Source organism: Oncorhynchus keta, chromosome 32 (genome assembly GCF_023373465.1).
Source record: "Oncorhynchus keta strain PuntledgeMale-10-30-2019 chromosome 32, Oket_V2, whole genome shotgun sequence".
NCBI lineage: Eukaryota > Metazoa > Chordata > Actinopteri > Salmoniformes > Salmonidae > Oncorhynchus > Oncorhynchus keta.
Window position 1 is genome coordinate 7,342,320 of NC_068452.1, and position 23,826 is coordinate 7,366,145.

The following is a 23,826-nucleotide window of genomic DNA, read 5'->3' on the forward strand; positions in this document are numbered from 1 at the left end:
TAGATAGTCACTGCAAAACATTAACACCTTCTGCTCACCTCTACAGAAATGTGATCAAACTTACCATTGTGCTTTCTTTTAAAAACTGCCTTAGCCAAATTATGAATAGTTCCAAATTTTACAGCAAATAAAGTGCTTTATTGACACCATTAAAGGTGAAGGGAAGACATTTTCCAGGCGCGGTTTTTAATGCGGATTCATGCCTGCACAGTTTTAGGACAGGTACCAATCTCAATATTATTGTACATGCGCAGACTTTTCATAAATGGCGCACACACAGGAAGTGAGTGGGGAGCAGACAGACATACGAATATCTAGCTCTGCAGCCCTGCGCATGGAGGCAGCTGAGTCAACTCCACTGGTAGCTCCACTGCACTGATCCCCTGCTTTCTATCACAATTTTCCAGCTCTTAGTTCTGGTCTCTGCCGTCTCTGCATGTGTTATATAAACAGAAAAGAGTACATATCTTCTCTGTCGGTGTCCTTGCCGAGTCCAAATGTAACCTGTTTTATAACAGCAGCTCCACTAACTGCTCCAAACAGACTCCACAGCTGATCACCTCAACTCTGTCTTTTGACCCAGAGCCCACAGATATTCAAGAGGAAGAGGGGGAACTCCTGCTTCAATGGCTGGAGGCGGATATCACAGAGTTCATATTCACTGCTTCCTGTTTGAAAAGTGCCTGTGATGTTACGAAACCAATATCGAGCCGAATGATGATGTGGCTCCACTCGTTATATCTAGGGGTAAAAGTGTATGCGACTAGGTGATGAATGTACAGTATGTTCCTGGGAGCCAGCAACCTTACCTTAGGTCCAGGGATAGCTCAGTCAGGACTCCCATGTTAGGCAAGTCCAAGCAGATTATTATTTGTTCAGATGGTGGCAAAACATAGATAAAAACAAAAAGGGAAAAAAGACAAAAAGGTATGCCAAAAGCGGTAGTACAAAACAAACCAAGGCAGGCTGAGAGGCTTCCTGCCACCTCTCTCACACTAGGTCACAATCCGCTTGATGGCTTGATAGGTGAGTTTGAACAAAAACAAAGCTAGATCATAGCAAGTGTTTCTGGACTTTTACTGTGGTCAAATAGCTTAATGGACACTATATGGTACAAATATTGCACTGTACAGGAAAAAAAAGATATTGATTGTGTCTCCAAAAAAACATGGTGCAATCTACACCTTGGAGTCCCTAGAAAAGAACACATGTAAATTTAACAAATAGCTAGGTCATAGCAACTGTTGCTGGATTTTTACAGTGGTCAAATAGATTTGTGTATGGCCCCTGGACACTATATGGAACAAATATTGATTGTATGTCCATAAAACCATGTTCCAGTCTACTCACTAAAGTCCCTAGAATACAAAACAGGTGAGTTTGAAAAATAATTGCAAAAAAAAATAATTGCAAGGTCATAGCATTCAGTCCCAAGCCATTGCAGTTATTTATTTGACCAAACTAGGCAAGTAAGTTAAGAACTATTTCTTATTTTCAATGACAGCCTATGAACAGTTGTTCTGCCTGTTCAGAACAACAGATTTGTACCTTGTCAGCTCGGGGATTTGAACTTGTAACCTTTTGGTTACCCTGCCGCCCTGACTCCAGTTGTCAGGAGTCGCCTGTATTACAATGTGTTGTCTTTCAATTCATGCAAGAAATGATCATCCCAAGATCACCCTTTTACTAATTAAAAAACTTCCCCACATGAAGTTATCTATTTCCATCACTGGTCTGTAGTGAAACTCCATCCACATGGGGGGGCTGTGATGTTTTTATGGGTTCACCACCCACTGATATAAACAGAAGAAGACTATACGGAAATAAAACAGGGAGCGGGTTTGTTTTGTTTGTGGCAACCATTCTTTCCTTGTGAACGAAGCGAAAACTAGCTGAAAATGTCTAAATTACAGTTGTTGCATGTGTTTTTAAATGAACGTTTAAAGGCGGCTGCTGTGGAGATTTTCGGAGCAGTTGAGAAAACGGTAGCGGAGTACCAGGAGGAGAATTATCGTCTACGGAGACTACTGCGGATAACACCGGACATAAAACCATGTAAAATAGCTCGTATCATTTCGATCTATTCTGCCTTAAAATTGCAAACAGCAGTAATTGCACTTTTGGTCAACATTTTGTTGAGACACAAATCAAACTTTGTAGTATGTTTTTATCTTGTTACAAAGTGACCTGGTAAAATTGTCTGTTTAAGAGAAACAGGAGTTTCCAATTTGCAATAACTAACGTTAGTTGTTCAGAGAGGGGTGGAATCTTGCTTCGTTCCTGCAACGCCATTGTTTACAGACAGCTCGTTGCGGACGCTTCCATAGCCAGGCGTCCTTGATAAACCAAATCTAAACTATTCGGATTCACCATAAAGGTTTCCAGTCAAGAAACATATTTAGTATATCTACGAACAATCCTTACTATTAGACGTGTTGAATGTGCTGTTCCGTTTAAAACAGTATCTATGGTCTCCCATTTTCCACCTGTGCCATTCTAGACCAAACAGTCACCCGAGAGTAAATTACAATGTAAACTCCCACTTCTACAGGCGGAAAATTAGAGACCCGGGATTAAAAAGCTGTTTTAAACGCATACTTGTTAGCGAAGGACACATTCAACACATTTGCAATTGTAATTCTTGTTATATGCCTCTGACTGTAAAAGTTACGAATTGTGCTCCGCAATCGCCCACTATTGGTTCAGAGTGCAGTAACTTCACCTACTGCTATTTGCCTTGTTTTTTTACTTCGATTATGAACTACAAAAGCCAAGTAAAGGAACGGACATTTTTCATTAAGAGCTTTAAAAAAAACATGCGACAATAACAAGCCTATCCTCTCATATTATTGAACATGCAACTACTGTAATGAAGCAGAGAATGGAATGCATCCTTTTCAAACATTTGCCAAAATGCAATTTGCGGGAAAACACTTCTAAAAGACGCACCTGATAAGAACAGATTCATGTGACCGAGAATAACATTTTCATTCAAAATTTAGAGGGAAATGTAAATGTGCAACAACTAGGAAGGGTTGTTACTATGACTAGGATTGTGACTTTGGCATCTTGACATCGAAAGAAAGTTTATATAAAAACCAGTAGAACATGAGAGAGAGAGGCTGTGAAACGTTTTGCACCTCTCGCCCACTGCTCCCTGTAGCCTGCTTAGAGTCTCGGCTCACTGACAGCCATTAGTTGACATAAGAAAGATACTTTTTAACGCTAACTCACTGCACATTAATATTTTCGGCTAAATAACAATTCCCCGTCGCCCAAGACACTGTCTGTTTTAAGACCGATTTTGTTAAATTCGGACACCAATTTAATTCCACTGAATTATGCAAATTAACAGATCAAATGTATTTTCAGTGACTAATGGTCAACTTTTAATTAACATCCCTACTGCAGTTACTGTGGTTTGCCTTGCTATTCTACCGGGTTCCGAGTTCAGGCCATCCTGATCATAAATCAGGCACACCATAATACTGGCAGTGATCCAGTTATCACCAGAATAAACGTACCACAGTCCTGCGCATCAATTACGATAGAACTGCAAATACCCATAAATGGTGAGAAAGAAAACAAAATATGTAAAAGCTAGCAAAGATAAAGCAAATGACAAGAGTTATAAGGATAGTTATGCAATGTGAAATATTTAAGAAAACATTCTCTGTGATTAAATATTTCTTAAGGTGAAAAATGTCTTGGGGGTTACTTAAATACAACATTCAAAACATAACTGCATAAAGCTGTTAAATACAGTTGGAATGTGAACTCAGCAAAAAAAGAAACACCCCTTTTTCAGGACCCTGTCTTTCAAAGATAATTTGTAAAAATCCAAGTAATTTCACAGATCTTCATTGTAAAGGGTTTAAACATGGTTTCGCATGCTTGTTCAATGAACCATAAACATTTAATGAACATGCACCTGTGGAAGGACGTTAATATACTAACAGCTTACAGAGGGTAGGCAATTAAGGTCACAGTTATGAAAACGTAGGACAATAGAGGCCTTTCTACTGACTGAAAAACACCAAAAGAAAGATGCCCAGGGTCCCTGCACATCTGTGTGAATGTGCCTTAGGCATGCTGCAAGGAGGCATGAGGACTGCAGATGTGGCCAGGGCAATAAATTGCAATGTCCGTACTGTGAGACATGTAAGACAGCGCTACAGGGAGACAGCACGGATAGCTGATCATCCTCGCAGTGGCAGACCGCGTATAACAACACCTGCACAGGATCGGTACATCCGAACATCACACCTGCGGGACTGGTACAGGATGGCAACAACTGCCTGAGTTACACCAGGAACGCACAATCCCTCCATCAGTGCTCAAACTGTCCGCAATAGGCTGAGAGAGGCTGGACTGAGGGCTTGTAGGCCTGTTGTAAGGCAGGTCCTCATCAACCATCACTGGCAACAATGTCGCTTATGGGCACAAACCCACCGTCGCTGGACCAGGCAGGACTGGCAAAAGGTGCTCTTCACTGATGAGTCGCGGTTTTGTCTCACCAGGGGTGATGGAATGATTTGCGTTTATCGTCGAAGGAATCAGCGTTAGACCGAGGGCTGTACTCTGGAGCGGGATTGATTTGGAAGTGGATGGTCCGTCGTGGTCTGGGGCAGTGTGTCACAGCATCATCGGACTGAGCTTGTTGTCATTGCAGGCAATCTCAACGCTGTGCGTTCCAGGGAAGACATCCTCCTCCCTCATGTGATACCCTTCCTGCAGGCTCATTCTGACATGACCCTCCAGCATGACACTACTGGAGGGTCATACTGCTCATTCTGTGCATTATTTCCTCCAAGACAGGAATGTCAGTGTTCTGCCATGGCCAGCGAAAAGCCCGGATCTCAATCCCATTGAGCACGTATGGGACCTGTTGGATCGGAGGGTGAGGGCTATGGCCATCCCCCCCCCCCAGAAATGTCTGGGAACTTGCAGGTGCCTTGGTGGAAGAGTGGGATAACATCTCACAGCAAGATTTGGCAAGTCTGGTGAAGTCCATGAGGAGGAGGTGCACTACAGTACTTAATGCAGCTGGTGGCCACACCAGATACTGACTGTTTTGATTTTGACCCCCCCCCCCTTTGTTCAGCAACACATTCAGCAACACATTCAGCAACACATTCCATTTCTGATAATCACATGTCTGTGGAACTTGTTCAGTTTATGTCTGTTGTTGAATCTTTTTAGGTTCATACAAATATTTACACATGTTAAGTTTGCTGAAAATAAACGCAGTTGACAGTGAGAGGACGTTTCTTTTTTTGCTGAGTTTCGTTAGAACTCTCATACTCTTTCCATCAAAAAGAAAAGCAACAAGAAAGTTGGTTCAACACATTTAGATTGTAGATACTGCACCTTCCTTTTTGCGTTACTCATACAGTTGTTTAAGGTCATACAAAAGGCAGAGTGCAGTATCAGCATAGGGGTCAGATCAGTGGTCAGGGTTGATATGCAGAAAAAATGAATTTATAATAAGATCATCAATGCATTTCCACTTACATTGCCTTCAGAAAGTATTCACACCCCTTGATGTTTTCCAAATTTTCTTGTTACAAATTGGGATTAAAATTAATTTAATTGTAATTTTTCAAAGATCTACAGTGGATGAAAAATTCAAACTTATTTTTTAAAGATAAAAAAATACAACTAATATATCTTCATTAGATAAGTATTCGACCCCCTGAGTTAATACATGTTAGAATCACCTTTGGCAGCGATCACAGCCAAGTCTTTTTTTGGTAAACACACCTGGATTGTACAATATTATTTGCAAATTTTTTTTAAAACTCCTCAACCTCTTAAGTTGGTTGTTGATCATCGCTAGATGGCCATTTTCAAGTCTTGTCATTGATTTTTTTTTTTTTAAGTCAAAACTAACTCGGCCACTCAGGAACATTCAATGTTAACTTGGTAAGCAACTCCAGTGTATATTTGGCCTTGAGTTTTAGGTTATTGTCCTGCTGAAAAGTGAATTTGTCTTTAGAAGGCAGACTGAAGCAGGTTTTCCTCTAGGATTTTGCCTGTGCTCAGCTCTTCATTTATTTTTATTGTTAAAAAAACTCCCTAGTCCTTACCGAAGAAGAGCATATCCATAACATGATGCAGCCACCACCATCCTTGAAAATAATGTGTGAAGAGTGTTACTCGGTGATGTGATCGATTTGCCCCAAACATACAGTGCCTTCAGAGAGTATTGATATATTCTCACCCATCTACACACAATACCACATAATGATAAAGTGAAAACATGTTTTTACACATTTTTGCAAATGTATTAAATTAAATACTGAAATTTCTCATTTACATAAGTATGCACACCCCTTTACGGTGACGCTCTAATTTTGAGCTCCGGTGCATCCAATTTCCTCTGATCATTCTTGCACTACAACTACAGCTTGATTGGAGTGCACCTGTGGCCAATTACAATGTTTGGACGTGATTAAGAAAGAAACACCTGTCTATACAAGGTACCACAGTTGACAGTGTATGTCAGAGCAGAAACTACCATGAAGTCCAAGGAACTGTCTGTAGAGTTCTGAGATGTGATGAGACATATAGCTGGGGAAGGGTATGAAACAATTTCTAGGGTGTTGAAAGTTTCCAAGTGCATAGTGGTCTCCATTGGGAAATTGAAAAAATATGGAACTACCCAGACTCTGCCTAGAGCTGGCCATCTGACCAAACTGGACAAGAAGGACCTTGGTCAGAGAGGTGACCAAGATGCCAGTAATCACCCTGATAGAACTACAGAGTTCCTTGGCAGAGATGGGAGAACCTGCCAGAAGGACAACAGTCTCTTGCACTTCACCAATCTGGGCTTTATGAGAGAGTGGCCAGAAGGAAGCCACTCCTGAGAGCATAAGGCAAAAGATTCTGTGGTCTGATCAGGCAAAATTGTTACTCTTTGGCCTGAATGCAAAGCACTATGTCTGGAGGAAACCAGGCACAGATCATCACCTGTCTAACACCAACCCTACTGTGAGGCATGGTGATGGCAGCATCATGCTTTGGGGATGCTTTTCAGTGAAAGAGTCTGGTGAGGAACAGTGAATAAAGCCAAAAACAGAAATCCTAGGTGAGAATATGCTTCAGAGTACAAACAACCTTTGACTGGGGGCCAATATTTACATTCCAATAGGACAATGACCCAAAGCATACAGCCAAAGCATTTCTGTAATGGATTCAGAATAAAAATGTAAAAGTCATTGAGTGGCCCAGCCAAAGCTCGAACTTGAATCCCATTGGAATTCTGTGGAAAGACTTGACGATTGCTGTTCACTGCCACTCCATATCTAATTTAACAGAGCTTGATACTATCTGCAAGGAAGAATGGGAGAAAATTCACAAATCCAAAGCTGATATACCCAAGACGACTCAAAGCTGTAATCACTGCCAAAAGAGCTTCTACAAAGTATTTACTCGGGTGTGAATACTTATCGAAATTAGATTTCATTTTTAATAAATAATGTCTAAACATGTTTTCACTTTGTCATTATGGGGTATTGTGTGTAGATGGGTGAGATTCTTATTTATTTAATCCATTTACAATTAAGGCTGTAACATAAAATGTGTAAAAAGTCAAGGGGTGTGAATACTTAAGGCACTGTATCTACCTACACCATATTTGGCTGGGTAGCAAAATATAACTCCAGGCCGTTTTCTCAGTTTCACTGTTTGCATTGTCCTTCAAGTCGAAACACAGCTTGCCCATGTTTGCACTGCAGTGACAAATCAGGGATATTGCTTGAAAAATGTACCTCAATCCAGTGATGGAAGGTGTCGCTGATAATGATGTAATTAGAAGATTGAAATGCTGCTTGCTAATGCTAAACCAGCCCATTGGATTCCATAACCCTTCCGGTATCTACTCACCCAAACACTAGGCGCCACCTGGAATCCAATGGCCTGCTTTAGCGAGCCTTTATAGAACAGTTTTGTATGTATTTTTTTTACTGTGCATGATTTAAAAGTTGTCTGTCATGAAAAAAATTGAAATAGCATATTGCTTGGTATGTGCACTCAGGTATGTCTAAAGGCTGTAGATCTATATATCATAGAGATGTATCATTCAGTTGTATTTAATTCTGTGGTATACAAATAACCTCTGCACCTTCCCTTCAGACTCCTTGCAGCTCTCTCTCGCTGTTTCTGAAGAGAATATTCCCTGTGAGCAGCAACACTTTGAGCAGGAGTGGAGCCCCAGTCTGGGGCAGGAGGACCCAGAGCCCACACCGATTAAACAGGAACATGAGGAACTCGGGCCCAGTCAGGAGGAAGAGCAGCTTCAAGGGCAGGAGGCTGACATCATAGAGTTCAAATTACCTCATCTTTATTTGAAAAGTGATTGTGATCAGATGAACCCTCTTCATTCCTTGACTCTTCCCCAAACCCAGACGGTGGAGAACAGAGAGAGTGCCTCTAAATCAGTGGATCTCATACCGTTTGTCACTGTTACCCACCTGAAGAGTCTTGACATTCCCTGTGACACTCCAGATAATCAAAACAATGCCTACAGTCACAGCTCAGCTGTAAGCAGTGACCCAGTAGGACTTGACAGCAGCCCACCATTGGATCCCAGTCCATCAATGGGGGAACACTGTTCCAAACCCAGCACCACGTCTAGAAAAAGTCACTGCTGCTGTGACTGTGGTGAAACGTTTGCTCTGAAAGCTGGCCTGCAGGGGCATGTGACTCTCGCCAAGAAGAGACCCAGTGAATGCTGCCTCTGCAAAAAATGGTACAACTCCACCTGTAAATTGAAGGCCCATGTCAGACTCTGTCACGTGGAGAAACCCTCCACCTGCCCCTTTTGTGGAAAGACCTTCAAACTTAAAGGAGATCTGTCCAGACATACGAGGATTCACACAGGAGAGAAACCATTTAGCTGTGGAGACTGTGGTAAGAGTTTCAATCAGAAGGGACACCTAACTGAACATATAAGGACTCACACAGGAGAGAAACCATTTAGCTGTGGTGACTGTGGGAAAAGCTTCATTCAGAAGGGGGACCTAAGGAGGCACGTACTGACTCACACCGGAGAGAAACCATTTAGCTGTGGTGACTGTGGGAAAAGCTTTAATCGGAAGGGGAACCTGAACTTGCACATACTGACTCACACAGGAGAGAACGTCCACAAATAAAGAAACAAGTAAAGAAAACAGAATGAAAACACAAAGAGGAAACTAATTAGGACAAAGACATCTTGTCAGAAGATGGACAACACGCTTTGGAAACTCTTGATCATTCATTCTCTGGATTTCAGACAAATAGATGTCATGAATTTACTTTTGTAAATTTTATTTTATTTCACCTTTATTTAACCAGGTAGGCAAGTTGAGAACAAGTTCTCATTTACAATTGCGACCTGGCCAAGATAAGGCAAAGCTGTTCGACACATACAACGACAGAGTTACACATGGAGTAAAACAAACATACAGTCAATAATACAGTATAAACAAGTCTATATACGATGTGAGCAAATGAGGTGAGATAAGGGAGGTAAAGGCAAAGTAATTACAATATAGCAAGTAAAACACTGGAATGGTAGATTTGCAATGGAAGACTGTGCAAAGTAGAAATAAAAATAATGGGGAGCAAAATAAATAAATAAATTAAATACAGTAGGGAAAGAGGTAGTTGTTTGGGCTAAATTATAGGTGGGCTATGTACAGGTGCAGTAATCTGTAAGATGCTCTGACAGTTGGTGCTTAAAGCTAGTGAGGGAGATAAGTGTTTCCAGTTTCAGAGATTTTTGTAGTTTGTTCCAGTCATTGGCAGCAGAGAACTGGAAGGAGAGCGGCCAAAGAAAGACTTGGTTTTGGGGGTGACTAGAGAGATATACCTGCTGGAGCGTGTGCTACAGGTGGGAGATGCTATGGTGACCAGCGAGCTGAGATAAGGGGGACTTTACCTAGCAGGGTCTTGTAGATGACATGGAGCCAGTGGGTTTGGCGACGAGTATGAAGCGAGGGCCAGCCAACGAGAGCGTACAGGTCGCAATGGTGGGTAGTATATGGGGCTTTGGTGACAAAACGGATTGCACTGTGATAGACTGCATCCAATTTGTTGAGTAGGGTATTGGAGGCTATTTTGTAAATGACATCGCCAAAGTCGGGGATTGGTAGGATGGTCAGTTTTACAAGGGTATGTTTGGCAGCATGAGTGAAGGATGCTTTGTTACGAAATAGGAAATGTTCTATGTAAAAAAATAATTAAAAATAAGTTTGATTTAATCTAATTTCAGAGTAGTTTAAAACTCATGGTCTGCTGTTCAAAGTCTCTTGATGTATTCACTTCATTATAAACAGGAATTCCTGGTCGTTTGTTTTAAGAATGTATACGCCAATAAAATGTGTACTTGCATTTGTCCAATTTAAATTTCCAGCAATTTTGCAATAATGCTGCTCATTTATGATATTGATGTAATCTTGTATATATATATTTTTTTTTAAATACGGTTATTGTTCATACAGTGTCTATGGTAGGAAACTACAGACTGATATATGGTACGTTTCGTGTTTCCCTTCCTCATGGATATGTGTAGGACTTTTGGAGCCATAGGAGGGCAATGTCTTGACCTTTATGGCCAAGGACTGTGGCCATACCCCTCTTTGTTGTCTGTTCCCCCAGGATCACTACATCACCAAACATAGCACAATCTGCAGCACTAACTGGAGATACTGTCCTCAGACATTGAAAATCTAGGGCTCGATTCAATCGTATCGCTGAAGAGCCGTGGTATGGCGCAATTTGAATTTAATTCAAGGTAATTTCCGATTGAGTCGACATGCTGTTTTTTCTTACTGTGAATGCAATCACACGACGGCAGAAACACTGCCTTTACATTTCAGTCGCTATTGAGTCGAGCCCCTAATTCCATAAGCCTATATCAAGATTCTGATCACTTTCATACACAGACTGAAATCTCACACATTTACAAAGCCTGCTTCTTCGTATATCTGACAGGGCAGAACATAGAACCCAGCTCGTTGTCGGCCTTGCAATCATCCCTACAGAAGGCCATGGAAGAAATGGGTAGAGTCCCATTTCTTGAATCGGAAGTTTCTCAGGTCAAGCAATCTCAGATGGATATGCAAGAAGATTTATCGGTCATATTACAGAGGCTAGATGAGACAGAGGGTCGGATATCAACGCTGGAAGACGACCAAACTGTCTGAGGATCTCCACAGAAGGGTGCAAGCTAACCGAGACAGGGCGCCTCAATTCAATACTTTTAGGGTTCTGGAGGATAGCAAGCAGAGGGAATGTGTGAGTCAAATTATCTTGGAGGCTCTGGGGGTGGATCTGGACTAAGCTGAGCTTCAACGACTCCACGGTTCTCTAGCACCAATAACACGCGAGAATCAGGTAGCCTAGTGGTTAGAGCGTTGGGCCAGTAACCCCAAGCTGACAAATCCCCAAGCTGACGGTAAAAATCTGCCATTCTCCCCCTGAACCCACTGTTCCCCGGTGGGCTGTCATTGTAAGTAAGAATTTCTTCTTAACTGACTTGCCTGGTTCAATACAGGTAAAAAGAAATCTGCCACCTAAACCGATCATCATCTGCTTTCCCAGGGATCTGGTGAGAGAGAGAGCTGGCCAATGTGTTGGGAGAAGAGAGAGTTAAGGGCTTCAAGCTATCATTCTTTCCCGATAAAAAGGAGGCTTTTTACCGCATCAAGGAACAATGGAGTTGGATGTAAGTTTCCTCAAGAAAAATCCTCAAAATTCCATTGGTGGCAATTCAGTGGTAGCGGGAGACTTTAACCAGGTCCAAGATGGTATTCTTGATAAAACTACTTATTGTCAAACTGTACCAAGGGACAGAGCAGCGACACACCTATTAATGAGGGATCTGGGTCTGGTAGATATATGGAGACTTGTCAATCCTAGAGAGAAGGAACATGCGTTTTATTCACATAACCATTCATATCATTCCAGGATAGATGACTTCCTAACTTCCAAGAGTATGACTAGAGAGGTGATGGGATTGTGAAATAAGGGTTATTGCTTTGACAGGCCACACAACAGTGGAATTATGTATAGCAGTTGAGGCTGATATGGCTACGAATGGTACTGGATGGAGGATTAGTACGTCCTTGTTCCAAGGCAAAACATTTCATCTTTCCCTCAATGAAGATCTCAAGTGTTTTTTTTTTCCAAACAAATATTGGTTCCATTGATAGATTGAGTATGGTGTGGGAGGCCTCTAAAGCTTATGTTAGGGGCAAAATAATAGCACACACCAGTAGAAAGAAAAAGGAAAGATGGAGAAAGAGTTGAAAAACTAGAGTCTCAAATTAAAGAGTTGGAAAAAATAGTTAGAGAAAAAGGAAAAATACTGAGTCACCATTGTACGTATTCGTTATTATAACTGTTTCCCCACTTGTAATTGAATTTCTTTCCATTATTACTGGTCTGAACCAAAGACTGATTGGAAACTCTGTCTGTGTACCTTTTAGTAAACATCCATCCACATGGGGATGCTGTGATCTGTTTACGGGCTCACCGCCGACTGATACAAGCAGAAGAAGACAATGCGGAAGTAAAACTGGGAGAGGGTTTGTTTTGTTTGTGGACAAAGCCATACCAAATATTAAAGGGGTTAGTTATCAGTGTATTTGCCATACTAGTTGAATACTCACCTCTCAGTCGCCTGAAAATGTCTACATTACAGATGTTGCATGTGTTCTTAAATGAGCGTTTAACGGCGGCTGCTGTGGAGATTTTCGGGGCAGTTGAGAAAACGGTAGTCGAGTACCAGGAAGAGAATGATCGGCTACGGAGACTGCTGCGGAATACACCGGACATAAAACTATGTAGAAAAGGTTCGCATGTAGATCTACAAATATCTAACTACAATAATGTTTTATGAACAGCTACGTTGTTTAGGTTAACAGGGATCACAATTTAATAAATAGTTCAAGGTAACGTTTATCGTGCATGATGAAAAAGTTTGGCACGAAAAGCTTATTGAAATAGCATATAGCTCGGTATGCGTACACCGGGATGTCTAAAAGTTGGTTATATACACAGTACCAGTCAAAGGTTTAGACACACCTACTCATTCATGAGGTTTTCATTATTTGTACCATTTTCTACATTGTAGAATAATAGTGAAGACATCAAAACTAAGAAATAACACATATGGAATCATTTAGTAACCAAAAAAAAAAAGTGTTAAACAAATCTAAATATATTTGAGATTCTTCAAAGTAGCCACTCTTAGCCTTGATGACAGCGTTTCACACTCTTGACATTCTCTCAACCAGCTTCACGAGGAATGCTTTTCCAACAGTCTTGAAGGAGTTCCCACATATGCTGAGCACTTGTTGGCTGCTTTTCCTTCACTCTGCGGTCCAACTCATCCCAAACCATCTCAATTGGGTTGAGGTTGTGTGATTGTGGAGGCCAGGTCATCTAATGCAGCACTCCACCACTCTCCTTCTTGGTCAACTAGCCCTTACACAGCCTGGGGGTGTGTTTTGTGTCATTGTCCTGTTGAAAAACAAATTATAGTCCCACTAAGCGCAAACCAGATGGGATGGTGTATCACTGCAGAAAGTTGTGGTAGCCATATGGGTTAAATGTGCATTGAATTCTAAATAAATCACTGACAGTGTCATCAGCAAAGCACCATCACACCCCCTCCTCCATGCTTCACGTTTGGAACCAGACATGCGGAGATCATCCGTTCACCTACTCTGCGTCTCACAAAGACATGGTGGTTGGAACCAAAAACAGTTTCCACTGGTCTAAAGTCCATTGCTCATGTTTCTTGGCCCAAGCAAGTCTTCTTATTATTGGCGTCCTTTAGTAGTGGTTTCTTTGCAGCAATTCGACCATGAAGGCCTGATTCACAGTCTCCTCTGAACAGTTGATGTTGGGATGTGTCTGTTACTTGAACTCTGAAGCATTTGGGCTGCAATCTGAGGTGCAATTAGCTCTAATGAACTTATCCTCTGCAGCAGAGGTAACTCTGGGTGTTCCTTTCCTGTGGCTGTCCTCATTAGAGCCAGTTTCATCATAGCGCTTGAGGGTTTTTGCGACTGCACTTGAAGAAACTTTCAAAGTTCTTAAAATATTCCAGATTGACTGACCTTCATGTCTTAAATTAATGATGGACTGTCATTTCTCTTTGCTTATTTGACCTGTTCTTGCCATAATTTGGACTTGGTCTTTTACCAAATAGGGCTATCTTCTGTATACCACCCTTACCTTGTCACAACAACTGATTGGCTGAACTGCATTAAGAAGGAAAGAAATTCCACAAATGTAACAGGCACATCTGTTAATTGAAATGCATTCCAAGTGACTACCTCATGAAGCTGGTTGAGAGAATGTCAAGAGTGTGCAAAGTTGTCAAGGCAAAGGGTGGCTACTTGAATAATCTCAAATATAAAATATATTTTGATTTGTTTAACAATTTTTTTGGTTACTACATGATTCCATATGTGTTATCTTATAGTTTTGATGTCTTCACTATGTAGAAAATAGTCAAAATGAGTAGTAGGTGTGTCCAAACGTTTGACTGGTACTGTATATCTTATTGAGATTAAGTGTTTTTAATTATATGGTATAGATAACCTCTGCTCCTCTTCGCCTTCCCTCAAGAGTCCCTTCCGTTATCTGTTGATGTCTCTGAAGACGAGGTTCCACCTGAGCAGCAGCACTGTGAGCAGGAGTGGAGAACCAGTCTGCAGCAGGATGACCTAGAACCCAAACAGATTAAAGAGGAACAGGAGGAACTCTGGACCTGTCAGGAGGAAGAGCAGCTTCAAGGGCAGGAGGCTGACGTCATAGTTTTCAAATTCCCTCCTCTTTGTGTGAAAAGTAAATGTGATCAGGAAAACCCACTTCAGTCCTTTACTCTTCCCCAAACCCAGACAGTGGAGAACAGAGAGAGTGCCTCTAAACCAGTGGATCTCCCACATTTTGTCACTTTTACCCACCTAAAGGGTCTCGACATTCCCTGTGACCCCCCAGATAATCAAAACAATTCCTACAACCACAGCTCAGCTGTAAGCAGTGACCCAGTAGGACTTAGGCTGTTGTCACCATTCCATCCCAGTCCACCATTGAATCCCAACCTATCAATGGGGGAACACTGTTACAAACCCAGCACCATGTCTAGAAAAGCTCTCCGCTGCTGTGACTGTGGTGAAACGTTTGCTCTGAAAGCTGACCTGCAGGAGCATGTGACTCTCGCCAAGAAGATACCCAGCGAATGCCACCTCTGCCAAAAACTCTACAACTCCACCTGTAAATTGAAGGCCCATGTCAGACTCTGTCACGTGGAGAAACCCTCCACCTGCCCCTTTTGTGGAAAGACCTTCAAACTCAAAGGACATCTGTCCAGGCACATGAGGATTCACACAGGCGAGAAACCATTTGGCTGTGGTGACTGTGGGAAAAGCTTCATTCAGAAGGGGGACCTAAGGAGGCACATACTGACTCACACAGGAGAGAAACCATTTAGCTGTGGTGACTGTGGGAAAAGCTTCAATCGGAAAGGGAACCTGAACTTGCACTTTCTGACTCACACAGGAACGAATGTCCACAAAGAAAGAAACAAATAAAGAAAACAAAGGAAATGAAATAGGACAAAGACATCTTGTTAGAAGATGGGCAACACTTTGGAAAAGCAAAGCAACTCTCTGGATCATTCATTCTCTGGGTTTCAGGTAAATAGATGGCATGAATTTACTATTGTAAAACGTTCTATGAACAATAAAGTTTGATTTGATCGAACAGTACAGAGTAGTTCAACTCACAGGTCTGCTGTTAAGTCTCTTGGTGTTTTCATGTCATTATTAAGCAGAATTCCTGCTAGTTTGTTTTGGAATGTCTCCAGAATAGTCTGACAGATGCTATTGATACATTAAAATGAATACTTCTAGAAAATGTGTCCTTGCATATGTCCAATATTATTTGATACATTTTGTATTATTTCTTTTCATTTATGATATCGATTTAATTGTGTGTGTGTGTGTGTGTGTGAGAATATATATATTTCTTATATACTGTTAATGTTCATACATATGGTAGGCAATTACAAACAGATCTATGGTCAGGGGAGAGTAAGCTGATCCTAGACCTGTATGTCTTAAGGTCATGTCTGGACCTTTATGGCCCCGGAGTGTGGACATACCCTACTTGTCTATTCCCGTTGAATCACTACATCACCAAACACAGCACACGTCTGCAGCACGTTTTATGATGATACCATCTCTCTTTTCATATTTGTGCAAATCTTTCTAAAAACAGAAAATGGACACAATTCAATGGATATGATATGTCAATTGGTATTGGAATGTTATGCAGATCCCATTTACCATCTTCCGTCCTTACCTCGTTGACAAATATACCATAGGCCTTTACATTATGGACAAGGTATTTGTATGAAATCCATTAACAAAACAGTTTTTTTTCACTCACATTCACCACTAAAACAGGTATGAATACTGTCGGGTGCATGTTTTGTTAATCATCTGTAATAATTACTATTTTTGGCCCTCCCTACACCTCTGATGAATATAACAGGAAACCTGTTTGAGCACCATGCACTGCAAAATCATACAACCATATGTAGCGGGCCGATACAGCCATATGTAGCGGACCGATACAGCCATATGTAGCGGACCCATACAGCCATATGTAGCGGACCCATACAGCCATATGTAGCGGACCCATACAGCCATATGTAGCGGACCCATACAGCCATATGTAGCGGACCCATACAGCCATATGTAGCGGACCCATACAGCCATATGTAGCGGGGTCCAAACAAATGAGCCAGCACCTTCCCAATACCTAATTCTATTATATTGGTAGATGTATATGTGTTGATGGAGACATTACATTAAGCATTCAAGGTGTAGCCTTATAGTTTGTGGGTGTATAAGAATCTATCCTAAACCACAATGTAAAGTAATGGCAATTGTTAAGAGTAAAAATGACAATTAATGCCAACCAATGCCAACCAAACACCTAAATGTGGTATAGCTGATTTTACATTATGACACGATAATGCAATTATGAAAAACCTCATAAAATGTCACAATTCTGTAACATGGCTGGTCATAATGGTAAGTGTCTAGATGCCATGGGATTCGTTGCTATGACATAGGTCTAAGTAACACAACTAGTCATGATTGCGACTCAAGTAGTGTGTCTTAATAGTACGAGTAAACTTGTACTGTCTCATAATCCAGCCTCAAGATTAGAGAGAAATAGTGAGGAAACTAGATTTGGTCCAGACTGCAAATGAATCACACATACGGGAAGCCGCGGCTGGCTGATCCCACCCTGGTTTACATTTTTTAAAAAATGAAAAATGAATTAGGGCCAGACTAGTTACCATAATTCTGTCACATTGACAGTTTTTTTTCTATTGTCTCTTTTTGGTCCATTTAGATTGTTAATGTAGATTGTATACAAAAAAAAAAAAAAATGTTACGGTTAAAAATGTTCATGTTTTACTGTGACTTGTTGTAGGCTCCTAAGTGGGCCAATATGGTTAAAAACCAAACCAAATGAAGAAAATTAAAACAAAAAATAAAATAAAAAACTAAGTAACTCCGCCAGAGTGTCTCTTTTGGGTCACTTTTGCCGGTCCCAAACCCGGATTAAGGAGGAGGGTTGGAATTGTGGCATAAAAAAATCGACTGCAGAAAGTTAATTTGTAGTTCTAAACATATTTAGTTGTTTTTTTTACTCACTTTTTGTCTCTCCCACGACGCTATTCCTCTCTCCTACAGCATCCATCACAATTACATGCACATGGCCAATTATCCAAATTAGGTGATGATGTCATTTAGCGACTTTTAGGACAGCCAATAGCTACTTTCCTTACTGAGGAGTTGGCAACACTGTGCTCCACCCCTCTATGTCTGGAGCGCAAAGAGTAATAAATAGTACGGTATGCGATTCGCGACGTTCACAAAGAGCTTTTGTTCACCAACGACACATCACTAAAACTATGTTAACTGAAAACACAACTTTCAGTTGACTGAAAATGGACTCGCCCTCGCTGATACAAATACAAGACAAACTGGATTTTCTGGTTTGTTCATTTACCAGCATTCTTTCCTCATTTACGAAGCTAGTGTGCTAGCTGAATGCCCAACTCTCGGTTGACTAAACTACAACTAAAAATATCTAAACTACAGCTGTTGCATGTGTTCTTAAATGAGCGTTTAACGGCGGCTGCTGTTGAGGTTTTCGGGGCAGTTGAGAAAACAGTAATGTAGTATCAAGAGAAGAGGATCACACCGGATATAAAACTAAGTAGAATAGGTTTGTACCTAAATATAGAGATGGAAAGACGTCTAAACTTTATTTGTGCCATTATGGTGTCTGTGACAGCGCGAGCAGCATCATTGAGGCTATCTACATTTTAATGTAGTCAATTGGGTTTTTCTTTTGTGTTTGAAAAAAATCTGAAGCTAATATTGATGATTAACCGCCCGCCACCTGCAGTGTTGGAGTCCTGAACCAAATCATGTTATTCATTTGTGGCCACTAGATTGCTTTGATATAGTTTAAAGCCATTAACAAACCATAGCACCCAATTTGAAGAAGACAATGCTCTGATCATTGGCAGATCACTCCCAACCCATAGAAATCCCCACTACTTTAAAAGTGGAAGCCAGAGATACTGAATGAATTGAGATGACGCTTTACAGCGTTTTCCCATTTAAAAAAAAGGTAAACGCTCTGGTCTGTGTAAGTGGGCTATCCCCCTCTCGCATTAGCATGCTTTCTCACATGAGCTGTCCTAGACTGCTTCAGGTCGCTTTGAGAAATTGCACAGACCTCAAACATTGATGTTTCTTCTACTCTACGAACTGATGAGTTTGGGCTCATAATGCGCAGAACACATTTGGTTTGTCATAAAATTAGGCCAAAATGTACTACCATGACTGTGTGTGGGGAAAATCTGTAATATACGAACAAATCCTTTGGCTCTCCCGTAGGCACCAATGCAGTAATGGCTGGCTTTGGTCTACTTAGTGTCCCCCATCTTCAAGACTGTTGGAAAAGGATTCCAAGTGAAGCTGGCTGAGAGAATACCAAGTGTGCAAAGCTGTCATCAAGGCAAAGGGTGGCTACTTTGAAGAATCTAAAATACATTTTGATTTGTTTAACACTTTTGGTTACTACATGATTCCAAATGTGTTATTTCATAGTTTTGATGTCTTCACTATTATTCCACAATGTAGAAAATAGTACAAATTAGTAGGTGTGTCCAAACCTTTGACTGGTACTGGATATATAGTTATATACAGTTATACTCAATTAATAAACTGTTTAGGCTAACAGTGATCATAGTCTAAACCATTTTAAGAAGTTGTTTTACATTTTTTACTGTGAATTAATAAAAACCTTGCCTGTCACAAAAAAAACAGGAGGTGAGATTGAATGTATAATTCATGATGGAAAAATGTTGAAAGCAAATAGCTTTTTATGTTTAGTTTATTGATAAGTAATTGAAAATAGTTTTTAGATTCTAGTTCAACATTTTTCTTATTACAATTTCAGCTTACTTCTTCAATTCACTGACTTCAGTTTTTATTGACACTGATGTTTAAAGACTGCTCCTTCCCTCCAGACTCCCTGCAGCTCTCTCTCACTGTCTTTGAAAAGGAGGTTCCTGATGAGCAGCAGCACTGTGAGCAGAAGTGGAGCCCCTGTCTGGGGAAGGAGGACCCAGAGCCCACAGAGATTAAAGAGGAAGAGGAGGAAGTCAACGCCAGTCAGGAGGAAGAGCAGCTTCAAGGACTCTTTGATATCAAAGACTCCATATTCACTACTCCCTGTGTGAAAAGTGAATGTGATCAGGAGGTACTATGACCTGTCTGAAGAGTCTAGACACTTCCTGTGACCCTCCAGATAAACAAAACAATGCCTCCAGCCACAGCTCAGCTGTAAGCAGCGACCCAGTAGGACTTGACAGCAGCCCACCATTGGGGAACACCGCTCCAAAACCAGCACCATGTCTAGAAAAACGTATGGCTGCCCCGACTGTGGTGAAACGTTTGCTCTGAAAGCTGACCTGCTGGGGCATGTGACTCTCGCCAAGAAGAGATCCAGCGTCTGCAAAAAAAAGCAACAACTCCACCTGTAAATTAAAGGCCCATGTCCAAATCCGTCACATGGAGAAACTCTGCACCTTCCCCTTTTGTGCAAGACCTTCAAATATTCAAATATTTTCAGGCACATGATGATTCACACAGGAGAGAAACCATTTAGCTGTGGTGACTGTGGGAAAAGCTTCATTCAGAAGGGGGACCTAATGAGACATATACTGACTCACACAGGAGAGAAACCATTTAGCTGTGGTGACTGTGGGATAAGCTTTAATCGGAGGGGGCAGCAGAAGGTGCACATACAGACTCACACAGGAGAGAAACAACATGGCTGCTTAGTCTGTGGTAAAAGATTCACTCATAATGCTTATCTAGTGAAACATGTGGATAAGGTCCACAAAGGAAGGAAGGAAGAAAGAAAACAGATGGGAATTTTAAAAAGCAGGATGAGGACCACGGCCTTAGCAAACCACCTCTGGACCATTCATGCTGTTCTCTTAAGATAAATGGATGTGTGATGAATTTACTTTTAACAGAATATTCTTTGTAAATAAAGTCTCATTTTTATTTGAAGGGTGAGGTGATGATCAAACAGTAGTATGCAGTATTATGTGAATCTCACTGGTCTGCTGTTGAAAGTCTGTTGATGTTTTCACATGATTACCAACAGGAATATCTGGTTGTTTGTTTTGGAATGTCTCTCAGGGTGATGAGAGAATGGTCTGGCTGATGTTATTGATACGTAAAAAATGTTTACACTTTCCAGAAAATATCTCCTTCCATCTGTCTTTTTGTCATACATTTTGACCTAATGCTGATCATTCAGGATATTGTTTGAGTCTTTATAGAAGTAGTGATTTAAAGTCGATTCCTGATAAGTGCACTTTGTGTGAGTGAAAACTCTGTTCTAAGTGCACAACAGTGTTTGTCCAGTCCCATTTCAGTGACACCCCTTGTAATTGCTCCCGATAAGCGCATTCTCTTTTTAAATGCATGTTTTCACATCAGTCCCAAGCCGTTGCAGTTGTCAAGAGTCGCCTGTGTTAAAATGCATTGTCTTTCAATTCAGTTCATGCAAAAAAAGATAATCCTATTACTAATTCAAACTGTTTCCCCAAATGAAGTTATCTATTTCTGGAGCTTGAAGTAAAACTCCATCCACATGGAGATGCTGTGTATCACTGAAGCGTTACTAGCATGTTAGCAGATACCCATAGACTCGCAGTCATTGTGCTAACACTAGTTAGCATTGGTCCGCGAAACTATCTCGAATGACCTCTAACAGAGACATAATAATGGTATCCACTAGTTCATCTGACTCTGGGGAAGTAGATGAAGGCCACAATCCCGAAGTACACTTTTGAAGGTCGTTTCTGATTGAGCCCACTTTAAGCAGCGTTTACCATGAATGGAGTCTGCTAACGCAGGAACATTGCCTTTAAAGTTCGATGTGGGTTTAATTTTTCCTTTATTTATTTTTTGTACCACCTACCCCTTTCAGATATACGAAAAAGCAGGCAAAAAGAAGCAGGCATGGTAAATTTGTGGGATTTTGGTCTGTATATAAAAGGGACACACACAATGGGCCTACCAAATACATTGTATTAACAGTATTTAAAAATGTAATATACAAGATTACATCAATATCATAAATGAGCAACATTAAGACAAAACATATAACAAATATTAGTGGACAAATGCAAGGACACATTTTATTTATATATATATTTTTTTAATGTATCAATAACATAAGTCAGACTATTCTGGAGACATTCCTAAACAAACTAGCAGGAATTCCAGTTTATAATGATGTGAAAACATCAGACCTGTGAGTTGAACTACTCTACTGTTAGATCAAATCAAACTTTATGTGTATCACTGAAGCATTACTAGCATTCTGGCAGATACCCATAGAACGTTTTACAAAAGTAAATTCATGACATCTATTTATCTGAAACCCAGAGAATGAATGATCCAGAGTTGCCTTGCTTTTCCAAGGCGTTGTCCATCTTCTAACAAGATGTCTTTGTCCTAATTTGTTTCCTCTTTTTGTTTTCATTCTGTTTTCTCTATTTGTTTCTTTCTTTGTGGACGTTCGCTCCTGTATGCGTCAGTATGTGCAAGTTCAGGTTCCCTTTCCGATTGAAGCTTTTCCCACAGTCACCACAGCTGAATGGTTTCTCTCCGGTGTGAGTCAGTACATGCCTCCTTAGGTTCCCCTTCCCGATTGAAGTTTTTCCCACGGTCAACACAGCCAAACGGTTTCTCTCCTTTGTGAATCCTCATATGTCTGGACAGATGTCCTTTGTGTTTGAAGGTCTTTCCACAAAAGGGGCAGTTGCAGGGTTTCTCCACGTGACAGAGTCTGACATGGGCCTTCAATTTACAGGTGAAGATGTAGCGTTTTTCGCAGAGGTCGGCATTCACTGGGTCTCTTCTTGGCGAGAGTCACATGCCATTTCAGCATACCACCCTGCATCCCACTGCTGGCTTGCTTCTGAAGGTAAGCGGGGTTGGTCCTGGTCAGTCCCTGGATGGGAGATCAGATACTGCTGGAAGTGGTGTTGGAGGGCCAGTAGGAGGCACATTTTCCTCTGGTCTTAAAAAAGATCCCAATGTCCCAGGGTAGTGATTGGGGACAATTCAAAATAAGCAGTATTTCAATCTTCTTAATTACATAATTATCCTATAGTTTCCATATGTTTGATGCCATTCCATTTGCTCTGTTCCAGCCGTTATGAGCCATCCTCCACTGAGCAGCCTCCACTGAGTGACACCTACCATCCCTGGATTGAGGTACATTTTCAAGCTATATACCTGGTTCGTCACTGCGGTGCTAACATTATGGGCGTTCCAACTTGAGAGAGAAGATACTGAACGTCAAGTCGAGTTTTGGCTAGATACTTTTGGCTACTGCCCTACAAAGGCAAAGTGCAATAACTACGCAAACAGTGAAACTGAGAAAAATGGCTTTAACGTTTTTTGTTGTTACTGTCAAGCCAAATATGTTGCAGGTAGATAAGTGATAGTGCACTGACGTACAATGCCTCCGGAAAGTATTTACATTAGCATTCAGACCCTTTGCTATGAGACTCGAAATTGAGCTCAGGTGCATCCTGTTTCCATGGATCATCCTTGAGATGTTTCTACAACTTGATTGGTTTCCACCTGTGGTAATTTCAATTGATTGGACAAGATTTGGAAAGGCACACACCTGTCTATATAAGGTCCCACAGTTGACAGTGCATGTCAGAGCGAAAATCAAGCCATGAGGTCGAAGGAATTGTCCGTAGAGCGCCGAGACAGGATTGTGTCGAGGCACAGATCTGGGGAAGGGCAACCATTTCTGCAGCACCAATCAGGCTTTTATGGTAAAGTGGCCAGACGGAAGCCACTCCTCAATAAAAGGCACATGACAGCCCGCTTGGAGTTTGCCAAAAGGCACCTAAAGACTCTCAGACCATGAGAAACAAGATTAAGACTGAACTCCTTGGCCTCGAATACCAAGCGTCACGTCTGGAGGAAACCTGGCACCATCCCTACAGTGAAGCATGGTGGTGGCAGCATCATGCTGTGGGGATGTTTTTCAGCGGCAGGGACTGGGAGACTTGTCAGGATCGAGGCAAAGATGAACAGAGCAAAGTGCATAGAGATCCTTGTTGAAAACCTGCTCCAGATCACTCACGACCTCAGACTGGGGTGAAGGTTCGCCTTCCAACAG

General features: G+C 41.3%; 3 protein-coding genes across 4 annotated transcripts in view; 2 read left to right on the forward strand and 1 right to left on the reverse strand.

The window, feature by feature from the left end:
- The window catches only part of LOC118365719 (E3 ubiquitin-protein ligase SMURF2-like), a 107,613-nt gene extending 89,811 nt beyond the window's left edge, over window positions 1-17,802 (reverse strand). The window contains exon 1 of one of the 2 annotated variants that reach the window (XM_052490612.1): window positions 17,736-17,802. In XM_052490612.1, coding sequence (XP_052346572.1) covers window positions 17,736-17,781 — 46 coding nt within the window. In that variant the 5' untranslated portion in view covers window positions 17,782-17,802. The remainder of the gene's footprint in view (window positions 1-17,735) is intronic. The other variant, XM_052490610.1, reaches the window with a different exon arrangement.
- LOC118364960 (zinc finger protein 32-like) lies at window positions 1,825-12,226 on the forward strand. The gene is made up of 2 exons (XM_035746805.2): window positions 1,825-2,055; window positions 8,137-12,226. The coding sequence occupies exons 1-2, from the start codon at window positions 1,899-1,901 to the stop codon at window positions 9,153-9,155; spliced, it is 1,176 nt and encodes a 391-aa protein (XP_035602698.1). The 5' UTR covers window positions 1,825-1,898; the 3' UTR covers window positions 9,156-12,226.
- On the forward strand, window positions 12,476-15,912 carry LOC118364962 (zinc finger protein 41-like). Its single transcript, XM_035746806.2, has 2 exons — window positions 12,476-12,842; window positions 14,629-15,912. The coding sequence occupies exons 1-2, from the start codon at window positions 12,677-12,679 to the stop codon at window positions 15,591-15,593; spliced, it is 1,131 nt and encodes a 376-aa protein (XP_035602699.2). The 5' UTR covers window positions 12,476-12,676; the 3' UTR covers window positions 15,594-15,912.
- Window positions 17,803-23,826: the final 6,024 nt, after the last annotated feature.

Excerpts from the sequence above, each read along its gene's own strand:
- LOC118364960 (XM_035746805.2), top strand. The coding sequence starts at position 1,899 with ATGTCTAAATTACAGTTGTTGCATGTGTTTTTAAATGAACGTTTAAAG. Across the intron at positions 2,056-8,136 it reads AACACCGGACATAAAACCAT|ACTCCTTGCAGCTCTCTCTC; the intron begins GTAAAATAGCTC and ends CCTTCCCTTCAG.
- LOC118364962 (XM_035746806.2), top strand. The coding sequence starts at position 12,677 with ATGTCTACATTACAGATGTTGCATGTGTTCTTAAATGAGCGTTTAACG. Across the intron at positions 12,843-14,628 it reads CATAAAACTATGTAGAAAAG|AGTCCCTTCCGTTATCTGTT; the intron begins GTTCGCATGTAG and ends CCTTCCCTCAAG.